Source organism: Cajanus cajan, chromosome 2 (assembly GCF_000230855.2).
Source record: "Cajanus cajan strain Asha chromosome 2, NIPB_CcT2T_4, whole genome shotgun sequence".
NCBI lineage: Eukaryota > Viridiplantae > Streptophyta > Magnoliopsida > Fabales > Fabaceae > Cajanus > Cajanus cajan.
The window spans coordinates 71,743,167-71,757,641 of NC_138518.1; the positions used below are offsets into that span (position 1 = coordinate 71,743,167).

The following is a 14,475-nucleotide window of genomic DNA, read 5'->3' on the forward strand; positions in this document are numbered from 1 at the left end:
AGGAGTTATTGGTTAGTCATAGGCCTGATCGACATCATGACTATGATCCATGAGTCACAATTTTGACTCATGTTGCTATTTTTCTCATTATTTTCTTGTTTTTTCTTTCTTTTATCACCTCTATTACTTGAGATAAGTCATATTTATCATTTTGATATACAATGTATGATACTTGTGTATGAACCATGTATGAATTGGATTATGTGTTACCTTGGGTCTTGATATAATGAGAAGTGTAAGTGAGACTTAGCCATAATGCGATTATGAAATGAATTAAGATATAATCATGAGTATGTATTGTAATATGATAGGGTATTGAGTCCATTTTACAAGCATCATATGCATAAAAGTGTTTTTAAGTGTACAATACGAAATACACCTCTAGAGAAGATCTCTTGTGTAAAAGCTCGGGGATCAGTCCTTAGGGATAGCTTGGTTTGAAAGTCCTAATCTCACCCATTGTGTGCATAGGCTGTATCTTGTGTGACTCAGCTATCTCGACCAGTTCCTGGTAGTATGTCCCCCTAGTGAGAGTGCATTGAGGGTACGACCTGACATATACTCTTAAGATACTCTGTGTGTTGCTAGTGATAATACACCATGTGATGTTTTTACTAGCACCACATGCATGATAATATGTAGTTTGTGTCCATTGCATATGCATCTTAATGTTATGTGTTATTTAATTATTATGTCATGAATGAGTGAAGTGTGTTATTGTTACCAATCTACCCATGTTGTGTGTGTGTGCATATATATATATATATATATATATATATATATATATATATATATATATATATATATATATATATATATATATATATATATATATATGTCTTATTTGTGTTTGGTTATCTGATTGCATTCATTTATTATGAGCTAGAGTGGAGTATTTCTCACTCCCTTTATTTTGTATTGTTGTCATTTTGTTGTTATGTATGTAATCATCAGTATGAGATTGAGAATATTGGTGATGAGACCTAGTCTTCAATGATGGGTTGTGCTTTGATAGGAAGTGATATTGGGGCATAGTTAATTAGGCTTAGTTAGGATATTGCTTCCGTTGATTTATTTTGGAGACATTAATTTTTTGTAATTTTTGATGATTATGTTATTTTAAGTTAAGAATGTGATGTTTTCTATCTAAACACATTTGGTTTTATTTATAAAGAATTATGTTATTCAATTTTTATTATTTATGTATTATAGCATGCAAAGACTTAGCCACCAAAAAAAGACATTACAAAAGAAGTCATTTCCAACATGATTCTCCACCAACCATCCTAGCAAAGTCTTGCTAATCCTGTCCTGCTCTCATACTAAAGTATAATCATACCAGTTCCAGCCACAAGAAAAACACAAGGTAAGCTTGTGAAATAAAAACAACATACTTACAACATAATTAAGCAACTTAAACAACTTCATCTCAACAACATGGTCATCATACAAGAATATACAACTAATGAGTTGTCACGCATATCAACTAAAGAGATCTCTTACAATAGGGTGAGTAGTTTAAGTGGCTAGACCCTACCCAACCTTAACGTTTGACCTACTGCAACTAAGTCAAGTATATAAACTTTAGGCCTCTAAAAGGGCTTGTTTAATAACTTAATTTGATTTTTTAGGTTTTGCTACTTAAATTAGGAAATCTAGTATTACTACCCAAGTAAAACAATTTGAGTATGAGTTTATTACGACATTAATTTGCAAACACTAAGCCTTCTATGAGATTAGTTTATCAACTACCCTCCAAGTATTATGTCTCTCTAATATTTAGTTAGGAACTAAGTTTCTAATCTTATACTTTACTCGATTGGTCGTTTTATACACATATGTCTCGACCATATCTACATACCGATACATATAAAACTTAGAGCAGACAACTTAAAACAACCACCAAATAAATAATACAACCGCGAATTCCAACATCAAACAACAAGCATTCAACTATAACAATCAAAAACACGAGTTTCTCTATACTTTTTTTTAAAGAATTGAAACAACAAAAAAGGAAAAAAGAATCAACACTGAACAACTTTCGACTTGGGATTTTCTAAGCTCTGCAAGATCTAAGTCATCCACTCAACAACATTGATTAGTCACAAAGAAAGAGAAGGGGAATATTTCTCAGAAAAAGGAGAAGAAGAATCTGAGTTTCAAAAAGTCTCTCACTAGCTTCTCTCTAAAATTCTTAAAACTTAAACTTATGGAGTTCTCTTTTAAAGAAAATTCTTATATTCCTTAAAGACCAGCTTAACTATCAAAATTCTTTAATTCCAAAGTTCTTAAATAACAAAATTACAACAACTAGAAATACAACAATAATTATATAATTAAATTAAAACACCATAATATCATCGATATTATAGAGTTGAGTGATACAAAATATATTGACAACTCTTAAAAATTATATAAGTATTTAATTACAAATTATCATATAAAATAAATTTTTAGAATGTATTTGTTTTTTCTTTCTTTCTAATAATTATGTTTTTAAAAACTCATATATTTTTTTTTACCTATTTTTGAAAAATAAAGTGAAAACATAATTATTTGAAAGAAAAAAAAAACATTGATGGTGTTTGCATGTGCTTCCAAGTTCATGCAAAGCAGGAAATACTTCTAGTTATGGAGGCAAGTTGATTTTAATGATTGAGGAGTAAGGTAAACGTTGCGACAAATAGGGGATAAAAAATAAATATTAAAAGAAGAGGGGGAAAAGCGTAACAAAAGAAGATGGCGTGCAATGATGATGATGAGTTGGCAGTGATGGAAACCAAGGACTGAAATTCGGGATGGTTTTCTATTCTGAAAGAGGGATTTAACGGCTATAAGAGAAGGAAGGAGGAGCATAAAATGGACCTTCAAATTGCCTTCGCATTCCGCTGAGAACCAACCCACATCACATTAGAGACTCCCGAATCTCCCTCTCCCGCGCGAAGAGCCGAAGAGGGAGCCTCGCTTTGGATCTCGCATTTCCATTTTCCAGATCTCCTCTCTTCTCATCACTCGCAAGATGCTCGCCAAGAAATTCATCGTCGATTTGAATAAGCCCCTTGTATTCCAGGTAAAGGCCCAAGCCCAAGCCCAAGCCCAATTATGTGTTTCTTAATCGCACGCACAGCATGTGTTTGTTAAATGTTGTTTCGCACCGCGCAGGTTGGGCATCTCGGGGAAGCCTACGATGAGTGGGTTCACCAGCCTATTGTAAGCAAGGACGGTCCTCGTTTTTTCCAAAGCAATATTTTGGAGGTACGTTGTTGTTGTTGGAAAAACAATGAAACCAATTTCAATTCTCAAGTTAATGTTGTTTCACAGTTGTTCACGCGCACTGCGTGGTGGGTGATTCCGATCGTTTGGGTTCCGGTGGCGTCTTGGTTCATTTCCAGTTCTGTTAAATTAGGCATTCCTTCTGAAAATGTTCCTCTGCTCGTGGGTTTTGGCATCTTCCTTTGGACTTTGGCCGAGTACTTGTTGCACCGTTTTCTTTTCCATATTAAAACCACCAGCTACTGGTATTCTATTCTCGTTCTGTGTTATGTTTTGTTTTGTTTGAATGCACGTCTCTTCAATGAATAGATAATGCTGAGTACTTGTGTGTATCAGGGGAAACACCTTGCATTATCTTCTCCATGGCTGCCACCACAAGCACCCCATGGATAGCTTGAGACTTGTTTTCCCCCCTGCAGCTGCCGCTTTAATTGCCCTCCCGGTATTTCTTTTCTATCCAAAATCATGCATTTTCATACCTTTAGTAGTTATCGCCTCTGTTTCTCTATACCTAATTCATTAAGAAGTAGTTTAATTAATATAATGTCATTGTAATTTAAGATTTTATTTTAGAAATACTCATAATTAAATAGTGTAAGTGGTAGTTGTAATTAAAGACACAACTCATAAATCAAGGAATAATTATAGGCTATGTGCAAAAACTCGTTGAATCAAGGAGGGACAGTCACAGAATCGCGACCGCGATTAATTTCTGGCCCAGTCGAACTAGGAAATATTCATGGTAGGATAAAAAAATAAAAGAACTCTATAAAAAAAAATTAACTAATTTGTATACTAATTAAGAAAGTTAATTAACATTATTTAATTTCTTTTAAATTTTTTTCTCTCTATATTATCCTTCTTGAAACTTGATATTTAGAATAAAAAGGATACATTAGAAATAGAATTTCAATTAAATAAAATATATTTTGGAGATGAAAGTATTCATCATCGCAACATTGAAGTATTCGGTTAATATTAATACTGTGAAATACTTTACTCCGGAGTTGTTTACAATTATATATAAATGATAAATAAAAAAAACTACTTGTTTAAAGGTCATATTGAGTTCTGTTTTTAGTGTTCAGTTTTTATTCATGAAAGGAAATTTTATTAGAGAGGAAAAATGAATGGCAGGGTCAAGTTTATTATCTTGAGATCAGGCATTCACTACTTTTGGTCATTGAGTTAAACAAGAGAAATTTGTAGAAGGATATAGAATTATTTCCCTAGTGAAAGAAAATCCAAAACTCATAAGCCTTTTCATAAAGCAAATAGTTTGCAGCTTCCAAAAGGATATATCTTTATACCCTTCACAATCATGTTGTTGGAGTTTCCTAAAATAAAGAAATGGCTTATGGCTGCTTCTGGAATGGCCTTGTTGATGTAACAAAAGAACCTCGGCATGTCGCCATATGTAACATAGTTTGCAGCTTTCCTTTGAAAACGGCCAGAAAGCTTTTTGGCATTTTATAAAATGTTTGATTAGTATGAAGATGTTGGTGAAATTTAGAGATAGCGCTACTCTATGTCTATACTTTCCAAGTTTAACTTACATAAGAGATTCCATGAATTGATGTTAATGTTTTTGTCTGCCATGTTCAGATTTGGAACTTGGTGAAGCTTTTATGCACGCCTTCAACTGCTCCTGCAATCTTTGGAGGTATTTTGTTGGGCTATGTGATGTATGATTGCACCCATTACTACTTGCACCATGGTCAACCAAAGTCTAATATGCCCAAAAGTCTCAAGGTAAAACCTTTAGCTGGATGATAATTAAACTACGGTTCCATACTCCAGTGTTTTACTGAGCAGAATCATCTTGTCAATAAGTAAAAGCTGTGTAATTTACCAGAGGCAATAGTTCATCAAAAGTTGGCCTTAATATTTAATTTGATTAGAAATTGAAGGACATTAAATTCATAAACAGTGGAACATTGAGGCATTCTTTTTCATTTTAGTTACACTGGCCATAAAACATGATAGCATTCTCCTCTCCACCCTTCTAAAGGTTTTGGATCGTCTCATTTTTCTGTGTGATGTATCGGCAACTATCTGGATTTTGTAAGCTAGGAAAAGACAAATAATAATTTCTTCGTTATTTTGCAGAAATACCACTTGAATCATCATTATAGGCTCCACAGCTATGGCTTCGGGATCACTTCGCCACTGTGGGATAAAGTTTTTGGAACGGTTCCTTCTCAATCAAAAGGGGATGCCAAACGTAGATAAGTTACCGTCAAGGTTGCATTTGTTCATTGGTTAAGAGTAGTAAATTCAGGAGCTCAAACGAGATATGTCATTAATTCATGTCTTGATTGTCTAATTGTTTTGCTTCTCAGTTAATGTTTCTGAGGGTTAACGTGCCACCATCTTGTGTCAAACATTTTGTAAAATTTGATAAATACATCAAATTTATAGCATAAAACAAAACTCGCCTCCCCGTGCACAGTCCTTTATTGCATTCTGGCTTTCTGCCTCGGTGAAGGTTAACTCCCATTTTCAAAAATATTAAGATACAATACAAGTACCTTAGTTCTATACTTCTAATGATAAGGGAAAGAATTTTCTATAATGATATTATCACTACATGAAATCTTAACTATTTATTATATTTTACTAATATAATATAATATATTTTTATTAGATTATTTTTTTTAATCTTTATAGTTTTATTTTACATTTTAGTTCTTATAGTTTAAAACAAATATTTTTAGTCTCTATATTTTAAAATAAATTTTTTTAATTTCTATACTTATCTTTTTAAATCTTTTTTAGTTACTATTATTTAAGATAAATTTTTTTAGTCTTTATATTTATATTTTTTAATTCTTTTAATCTCTATTGTTAATATTTTTTGTAACGTATGCTTTATGTTGATATGGTTGGACACTTCAGTTTTATGAAAGTAAAAAAGAAAGGTATTTTAACAATGAATATCATAGGTGAGGATATAAAAAAAATATAAAGTGTCAAGAAGTTTAATTTAGGGTAATTCTAGTAAAATAAATTTGATACATAAAGTTAAATTAATACATTTATCATGTCAACATGAAAGAAACATTACAAAAAATAAAAAATTTAACGATAAAGACTAAAATAATTAAAAAAACTACAAGTATAAGAATTTAAAAGATCTATCTTAATTGTATATATGTTGTTGTTGTATGACTGAGGGTTTGAGTGAGGATTTTTAATAATTGTTATGGGACATGTGTAACTATACGTGAGAGGTTAAATTGTACTTTAACAATTTTAGTCTCTAAATTTTGTGAAATTTTATAACCGTTAAATTTGCTTGTGTGGATCACTAAAATTATAATATTGATTATGATTTGATATTGAGTTAATGATGTAATAATTAATATTTAATAATATTTGAGTTAAACTATACTTTTAGTATTTTACATCATAAAAATGATAAAATAATATAAAATAGGATAAAATGAGGACTAAAATTACAATTTAACCTAAATATTGATTGTCATGTTAATTAATTAATGTTACAACTTTAATAATAAACAAACAAATATTTAACAAATTTTAAAAAATTAAAATTATGAAATTAAAATTTAAAAGATTAAAATTGTAGATGAGATATTAGACTAAAAATGCAAATTAACTCGAGTGAGAAAGGAGGGGAAAAGGAAACGAAGAGAGTCCTCCTTCATTCCAGATTTATGCTTTGCAATAAGCATGAGAATATCAAGGGACCACGACTCTGCTAACTAAGATTTTGAGGTTACACTTCAAATACATCTCATGTTGTCAAGTACGAGCGTGCTAGAAACAAACATGGGCATACTTCCTAAAGCATACTAATACTTAATTCTCTTATTAGAGTGAAAGTGAAGTTTTTTTTTTTTTTTTTGCATTAAATGTATTTTAAATAATTGTAATTGTTATATGTTTTCTTTTTAATATGTCAAATATGCAAAATGATTAAAATGGGTCTTTTTTGGACAAGAAATGACAGTAAAGCTTTCGAATCTTCAAGGAGTCATGAAAGATAAAACTCAATGTCCTCTTGAGTAAGAAAGGATATTCGTCCCTTTTAAATTCTTAATGGATGTATGACAAAAGTAAGAGGGTTGGAGATTCTTAGCTCAAATTTATTATGAGGATGGAAAAGAAAAGTAAAAGAGACGTTCAAGTTAAACTTTTAAATGCATATTGAATGTAATATTCCATAGTTTTTTTTTTCTCTCTCTATGCTTTACTACCTAATTTTGAAGTTAATTGCAATGTATAAATTATATGTCTAGTTATGGATTATGTGGGTGTGATGTTCCAGGACGCTTACCGAAACATTTTTCTCATTAATGTGTTCTAACATGTTTCAGACCAAGTTGAGGAAGGAGGGAATAACGAGAGGAGAAAAATTCCAGCTTTAATGTTTATTAGTAATTTTCTTTAGTTTGGATTTAATAACCTCCATGCGCGAGGATTTGAAGGGTACTTTGGTTACTCCATAATTATAAGTTTGTTTTCTTACAATGTTTCCATATTTATGTATGGATGTTTAGTAATACCTTTAAGTGGCTACAGGACATACAGGCATATATAATATAGAAAAAAAATAAAAGTATTGTGTGTTGATGAATTAAATATTTTTTTAAGGATGATCTTAAGAAAGGAATATTAAAATCGATAATTTCCTATTTGTAGATAAGAAAGATTTATAACAATAACTTTTATAATTCTTATTTCTTAATTTGAATATGCTCAACTGTGATACACTTATAATATGAAATAATTTTATATTATTATTTAATCACAATTTATATAAATGATAAATTGATTAACTTTTACAATAATTATTTTAAAAATCATATAAATTATGATTTTTGATAGATTAATTATCTAAAACTTTTTACATTAATAATGCATTGTACATGTGTTTTGCATCATACATAATTTTTAAATAAATTGTATTGTCATATTAAATATATCGTCTTGAATATTGGTGTTGTATGTGTACATCATAGCTTAAATATAATGATAATAATACACGTACAACAATTCATGTATTTTCTGCAAACTTAAATATAAACATAAAAAAATCTCAAAAATTTTGGATATAAATATAAATAAATCTTAATTAACTTTATCCTATTTAATGTTACCATTTGCAAAATACACTTTATTTAATTAAAATTTTATTTTTATTGACTTTTTTTAGTATCAAATTCCAGCCAGTTATGTATAGAAAAAAAATAAATTTTAATTAAGATTAATAAAATTAAATGATATTAACAAAATTAAAAAAATAATTTTAATTGATATAATTAGCGTAAAAGTTATTTAAATGTGTTTATAATTGACTTCAAAAGAAGTAACAAATTAGACAACATTACTTTTCTGTGTGTATTTATTTCTTCATCATTATCGAATATATTAAATGATGTGACAGAGAAAAATAAACGTAAATTGTTTTTACACATTTGTTGTATAACCACGATTTTCCATAATTTGATGTGACATTTAATTTTAAGGATTTTAGCTTGTAAGATTTTAATTTTGAATTGATAGTTGGATACTATAGTATTATAGTATTCTTCTTGACAATAAAAAAAATTAGTATATTATTTAATGATCGAGTAATTGATGAAAATATTAATTAAATTTTGAGGATAACAACGTAAACATAAAGATAAAGTTTCTTTCTTCTTTTTTTTTTTTTACAGAAAAAATAAGGATAAAGTTATAAATTACAAACTCAATTCAATTACTACAAAGAGGAAATCTTGCTTCAAACAACTTAAACCTTTGCCTTGGACCCGTTGTCATTGGTGGCAGATAATGGAACTTGGGAGGGATCTACGTGGGTGTGACATGTTAATTGGAGAAGAGAACCTTTTGTTCATGAAGGTAGGAGTGTGAATACCTTGTTGGATATGCTTCAGGGCTTGCAGGTTATCTTTTCAAGGCAAGACTATTGGAGATGGATTTATGATAAGGACGGTGTATTCTCGGTGAAAAGTGCGTACCTTTGGCTACAACGCTCAGTAGGTGGAGAACTCAGATACTCTTCAGATTTTCAACTAGTTATAAAAAGTCTTTGGAAATGTAAGGCTCCGATCAAGTGCTTGGTGTTTTGTTGGCAGGTGTTATTGAATGCGTTCCTGTGCAAATCATTGTTACAAGTACGTGGTGTGGAGTTGGATAATAATTTTTGTTCTTTTTGCTCTCTGTTTGTTGAAGACCCTCTTCATCTCTTTCTAATGTGCCCGATGACATTTAATACTTGGTTAGCTGTTGCTAATTTTTTGGAGGTTGCGGTGGTCTTTCCAAATTCTTTAATTTCTCTTTATTTATATTGGACGAATCTTGGTATATATAAAAAACATTCTCACTTTTTGCGGGTGGTTTGGGTTTCTGTTATCTGGTCACTATGGCTTCATCGAAATGTCATTATCTTTCAACAAGGTACTACAGATTGCAAGGAAGTGTTGGATAATATTAAATTGCGTTCATGAAAGTGGATTAATAGTTCTGTCCCTGGGTGTTCTTTTAGTTACACAAGTTGGTATTATAACCCGAATTTGTATTTCTCATAGTTTCTTTCTAGCCTGGATTCTAATTTTGTCTATGTGTCTCTTGTAATGGGTTGGAGTACCCCTTGTACTCCCTTTAATTTAAATTTGTTTTGCTTATAAAAAAAAAACTTAAAGTAGACCATAAATCATACTCTTTCCCGATTGTACGTTAACATCAAATGAAAAAAAGGATCACGTTTCACCTTTTTAATAAAAGTACTTTTGTCAAAATAATAAAACTATTATTATCATAATTAATATAATTGAAAATGTTCGTAACAAGTATTATTTTAAAAGAGAAAAGTCAGCCTCGTGATTCAATATAATAATATTATATATATATATAATATTATATTATATTAGGTAACTATAATATATATATATATATATATATATATATTATATTAGGTAACTAAACTATATATATATATATATTATATATATATAAAATATAGTTACCTAATATAATATAATATATATAGAGAGGTTTATTTAAGGAATAAGTTTATTTAAATTTATTTTATTCAATAATTCATGTTTTAGATTAAATTTTAATAATTTAAGTTAAATTTAAAATTCTTAATATATATTAAGTTTGTAAATTTTAAATTTTTTTAAAAGTATTTAATATTTTTTTTATTAATTCAAATTAACATATAAAATATTTTTATGATTATCTGTCAAATTATGTAGATTTATGTAAATTTTATGTAAATTTACTCATAAAGTAAACAAATTTCTTAAGGAGAGTTAGGAAAGACTAATTTTGGATCAATGACTGAAAGGGGTACAAAACTAATTTAAATAAATTTTGTTATAAAGAAAAAATTCAATTTTTTTATAAGGACATTTCAATTTTAACTTATCAAAAATAAAAATAAAATAAAATTTATTACAAAAAAAAACACCTATTAACATGTAACATTTTATATTTACATTTATTTAATTAATTATGGTATAAGAAATATTAATTAAATATATTTCTAGTTCTTTTAATATAATCATTTTTTATTTTAATTTCTGTAATTTTTTGAGTCTATTTTGCTCACTATAAAATATTATTTTTTAATTTTAGTTTTTGATGTTATTTTTAAATCCTTGTGTAAAGTTAAGACAAGATTCATATATATAATATCTTATTTTATGATTTTAGCCATTAATTTTCTAAAAAAAAAAGTGTTTGATACATCATCAATAAAAGTGTCAAAGACTAAAATTATATATATATATATAAATATATAGGGATCAAATCAATAATTTTTATGACAAAAATTAAAATTATAAAATGATTAAAAATATATTTAAGTAAAAAAAATTATATGTAATAAAATGTGTCATTCATAATCAAATAAGTATTTAAGTTCTACTAAATATATGTAATAAAAGAAAAAAAAAAGACCTTTATCTAGACGCATAAATTGTCATGATCAGACCGTATATACATATATTTGCGTACGCATATATTTTTCTTTTTACTGCAATACGCATATCCTTTTAACACCACTTGTCCTAAGTTATTTAAAAAAAAAAAAGAAAAAAAAAAGAAACCACTTGTCCTGAGTTTATTTTTACATCTGACGATGAAGTACTAGTTTAGTGTACAACTTCAGCTTTTGTTTAATAATGTCTGTTGCTTATTGTTCAGTTAACATATTAATAATTAGTTGCTTTATTACAGTAATTAATTAATCTTTTAATAACATAACAGTAACACGTTAATTACAAACTTTTTTAAGTGTCAAGTCCCTTTCTATGTAGAAACTTCAAATATTATGTTCAGAGTGGCCTAACAATTTCTTCCTTAATTCCAAGTCAAACAAGTATTTGTTAGACTCACACCAGCTAGCCATTTATGTTGACATTTATTTGGACTAACTCTAGAAAAGTCTTGAATGCTCAACTATGCACTATATTTCAAAAAAGTTATATATGATATATCAAAAGAGTCACTTCAATGCCAAACTCACGTCGTTCCCAGCACACTGCCACCGCCACGAGTACACATACATGAAAAGAAACTAAAAGCAAGTGCACTAAACTGTGAATGCCTCAAATTATTTTAGAAGTTGCAAAAAAAGGAACACAAATATGTTTATGAGAATCTTTATTCTTCAGCTAATAATCCACCTTGTAAACAGATATAGCGTTGTCATATAGGTCTAGCTAGCATTCTAATCATAACAGTGTTGTTTGTACTCCGCTGGTCTTGTGTTCTTGAATTCTACCCTTTCTTACCAGTTGTCAAAGGAGGGATGCTCTGTTCATGCCTAAAGAAATTAGACGGATCAACTTTAGATTTCACCTTCACCAACCTGTTGAAGTTACCCTTGAAATATCTATAGCCCCATGACCAAGCCTTTAAAAGATTAGTGTTATTCTTCTTGTTCATCCCTATATCCAAGTCCCTATAATTAACATAAGTTTCCCTTGGATACTTTGAGGCATAGGGAGCCATGTAGAAGTAAAACTTCCTCATCCAGCTCATGTGCTTTTCCATGCTCTTTTCTCCATCAAGCCATCCAGTCACATACTGAATTTTGTAGAGAACCCCATTTCTGTGGGGAAAAGGGGTGGCAGATTCTGAAATCCTGCTCATCATGCCTCCATAGGGGTTCCAAATCATTAGAGGACCATCATCCTGAAGAAAAACTTTCCATAGGGCATTGAGGGACTTTTCAGGGATTACTTCCCTCACAAAATCTGATTTTGCTTTGAAGTAAGCCTTGGATGAGGACTTCCCTTGGAGCAAAACTTCTGGGGCTGTTCCATCAGGGTAGCCAGCAATATAAAGCACAGATTTGATCCAACTAGTTTCCACACAATCCTTTCTTGTCAAACCCAATTCAGGAAAACCACGCTTCATGACTTGGAGAAGCCTATTAGCCCCACCAAGATATAGAGCATTGTAAGAAGTGGTCACTGTTCTCTGACCAGGAACACTTCCATTTCCTGGCTGAATGAGGACTCTGATGAAGAGATCTTCATCAATTTTTGGAGCCACTTGCTGCCATCTATAAAGAAGCTTGTTCCCTCCTTGTTCCAAGGTCCTAGTTACCGTGAAAACAGTCACAGTTTGTGGCACAGGAACCAACTTGATCTTCCACGACAGAATAACACCAAAACTCCCTCCACCACCTCCTCTTATGGCCCAAAATAAGTCCTCCCCCATGGCTTTTCTATCAAGAATCCTCCCATTAGCATCAACAATTCTAGCATCTAGAACATTGTCAGCACCAAGACCATACTTTCTCATCATGGAACCATACGCACCTCCTGTGATGTGCCCTCCAATTCCAAGGGTTGTGCAAAGGCCTGCAGGGAAGCCATGCACAGAACTTTTCTCTGAGATTCTATAATAAACTTCACCAATAGTGGCACCGGCTTGAATCCAAGCTGTGTTGTGTGCAATATCAACATTCACTGCACGAAGTTTGGCCAAGTCTAGGACCATGAAGGGCTTCTCAATGAGAGAAACATAAGATAGCCCTTCATAGTCATGCCCTCCACTTCGCACTCTCATGTGAATACCAAGCTGTTTTGCACAAATCACTGAGGCTTGGACTTGAGAGTCATCAAGTGGGGTGAATATGAAATCTGGCTTTGGCACTGAAGGCAACAAGTACCTTAGATTCTGGGCTGTGGACTCAAGGATAGAAGAGAAGGAACCATTTGTGGAAGTGTAGATTGAAGAGGAAAATTGATCAGGCGTTTTGGAATGGAGTTTTAGACAACGGTTGAAAGCTTCTTCAATTGGAAGAGAAGTGGTGAGTGAAACTGAAATTGATAATAGAGCTACAAAAGTTACTAAGATGAACCTCAGAGACTGCATGGTTGTTTGGTTTCAGTTTCAGCTTTCTTTTGAGTTCAAATAAAGGGTTTGTTTGGGTTGTATATATAAACTGGTTGCTACTTGCTAATGCTGGTTTATAGGGGTAATCTACGTGTATTTGAGCTAAGGCAAACGTCATATGAATGGTAGTTTCATTTTATTTAGTTCACAAAGAGTGGTGTAATGGAAAATCATGACAATCATAACGTGGAATATCGCAGATCAAAATTGAACACAATACATTTCACACCCGAGATTATTATGGGAAATAATCTTCTTTTTTTCTATATGCACATTTTTTTCTTCCCACTGCCGTGTGTTCCGCAATCGTATGCTACTCTACCTAATCCTTTTGGTATGATTGGATTGATCAAAAGAGAAGAAATGAAATACAAAATATAAAAATGAAATGAATTTTTTATTTTTAATATTTTAATGTTATATAATGGAGTAGAACACAATTTTCATCGGATGCCATGTCAAATTAGTGAGAGAGAAAATGAAGGTAAAATATAAAATAAGATAAAAAAATATGTTTTAGTAATTTTTATTATATTTTATCTTTATTTTATACTAATTCAAATAATTCAATATAAAATGTTAACCTCAATTACATCCCCTCATCGATTCAAAATTTCACACATAACCTTGAAAGAGTTTCAGTTGAATAGATTATTGACACACACAAAAAAAATAATATGCTTTTTATATACTTCATCAAGCCATCCAAAGATAACCTTGAAAGAGTGGTTTTTTTTTGTTTTTTAAATTCTTTCTTTGTGATTGTATAGCATAGGCAAATATGAAAATGTAATTATTTAAATCGAGAAT

At 30.4% G+C, this 14,475-nt stretch overlaps 2 protein-coding genes across 3 annotated transcripts; one reads left to right on the plus strand and one right to left on the minus strand.

The window, feature by feature from the left end:
* Positions 1 to 2,774: 2,774 nt before the first annotated feature.
* Positions 2,775 to 7,807, plus strand: LOC109813232 (dihydroceramide fatty acyl 2-hydroxylase FAH1). 2 transcript variants are annotated; one of them, XM_020377393.3, is made up of 7 exons: positions 2,775 to 3,073; positions 3,166 to 3,258; positions 3,325 to 3,521; positions 3,613 to 3,718; positions 4,882 to 5,028; positions 5,386 to 5,520; positions 7,620 to 7,807. In XM_020377393.3, the coding sequence occupies exons 1-6, from the start codon at positions 3,023 to 3,025 to the stop codon at positions 5,506 to 5,508; spliced, it is 717 nt and encodes a 238-aa protein (XP_020232982.1). In that variant the 5' UTR covers positions 2,775 to 3,022; the 3' UTR covers positions 5,509 to 5,520; positions 7,620 to 7,807. The 2 variants fall into 2 exon arrangements, with proteins under 2 accessions (XP_020232982.1, XP_020232981.1); XM_020377392.3 differs by lacking the exon at positions 7,620 to 7,807 and having other exon boundaries at positions 2,776 to 3,073; positions 5,386 to 5,709.
* Positions 7,808 to 11,703: 3,896 nt separating this feature from the next.
* On the minus strand, positions 11,704 to 13,854 carry LOC109813229 (monolignol oxidoreductase AtBBE-like 15). Its single transcript, XM_020377385.3, has one exon. It carries the CDS (start codon positions 13,642 to 13,644, stop codon positions 12,037 to 12,039), a length of 1,608 nt encoding a protein of 535 aa, XP_020232974.1. The 5' UTR covers positions 13,645 to 13,854; the 3' UTR covers positions 11,704 to 12,036.
* Positions 13,855 to 14,475: the final 621 nt, after the last annotated feature.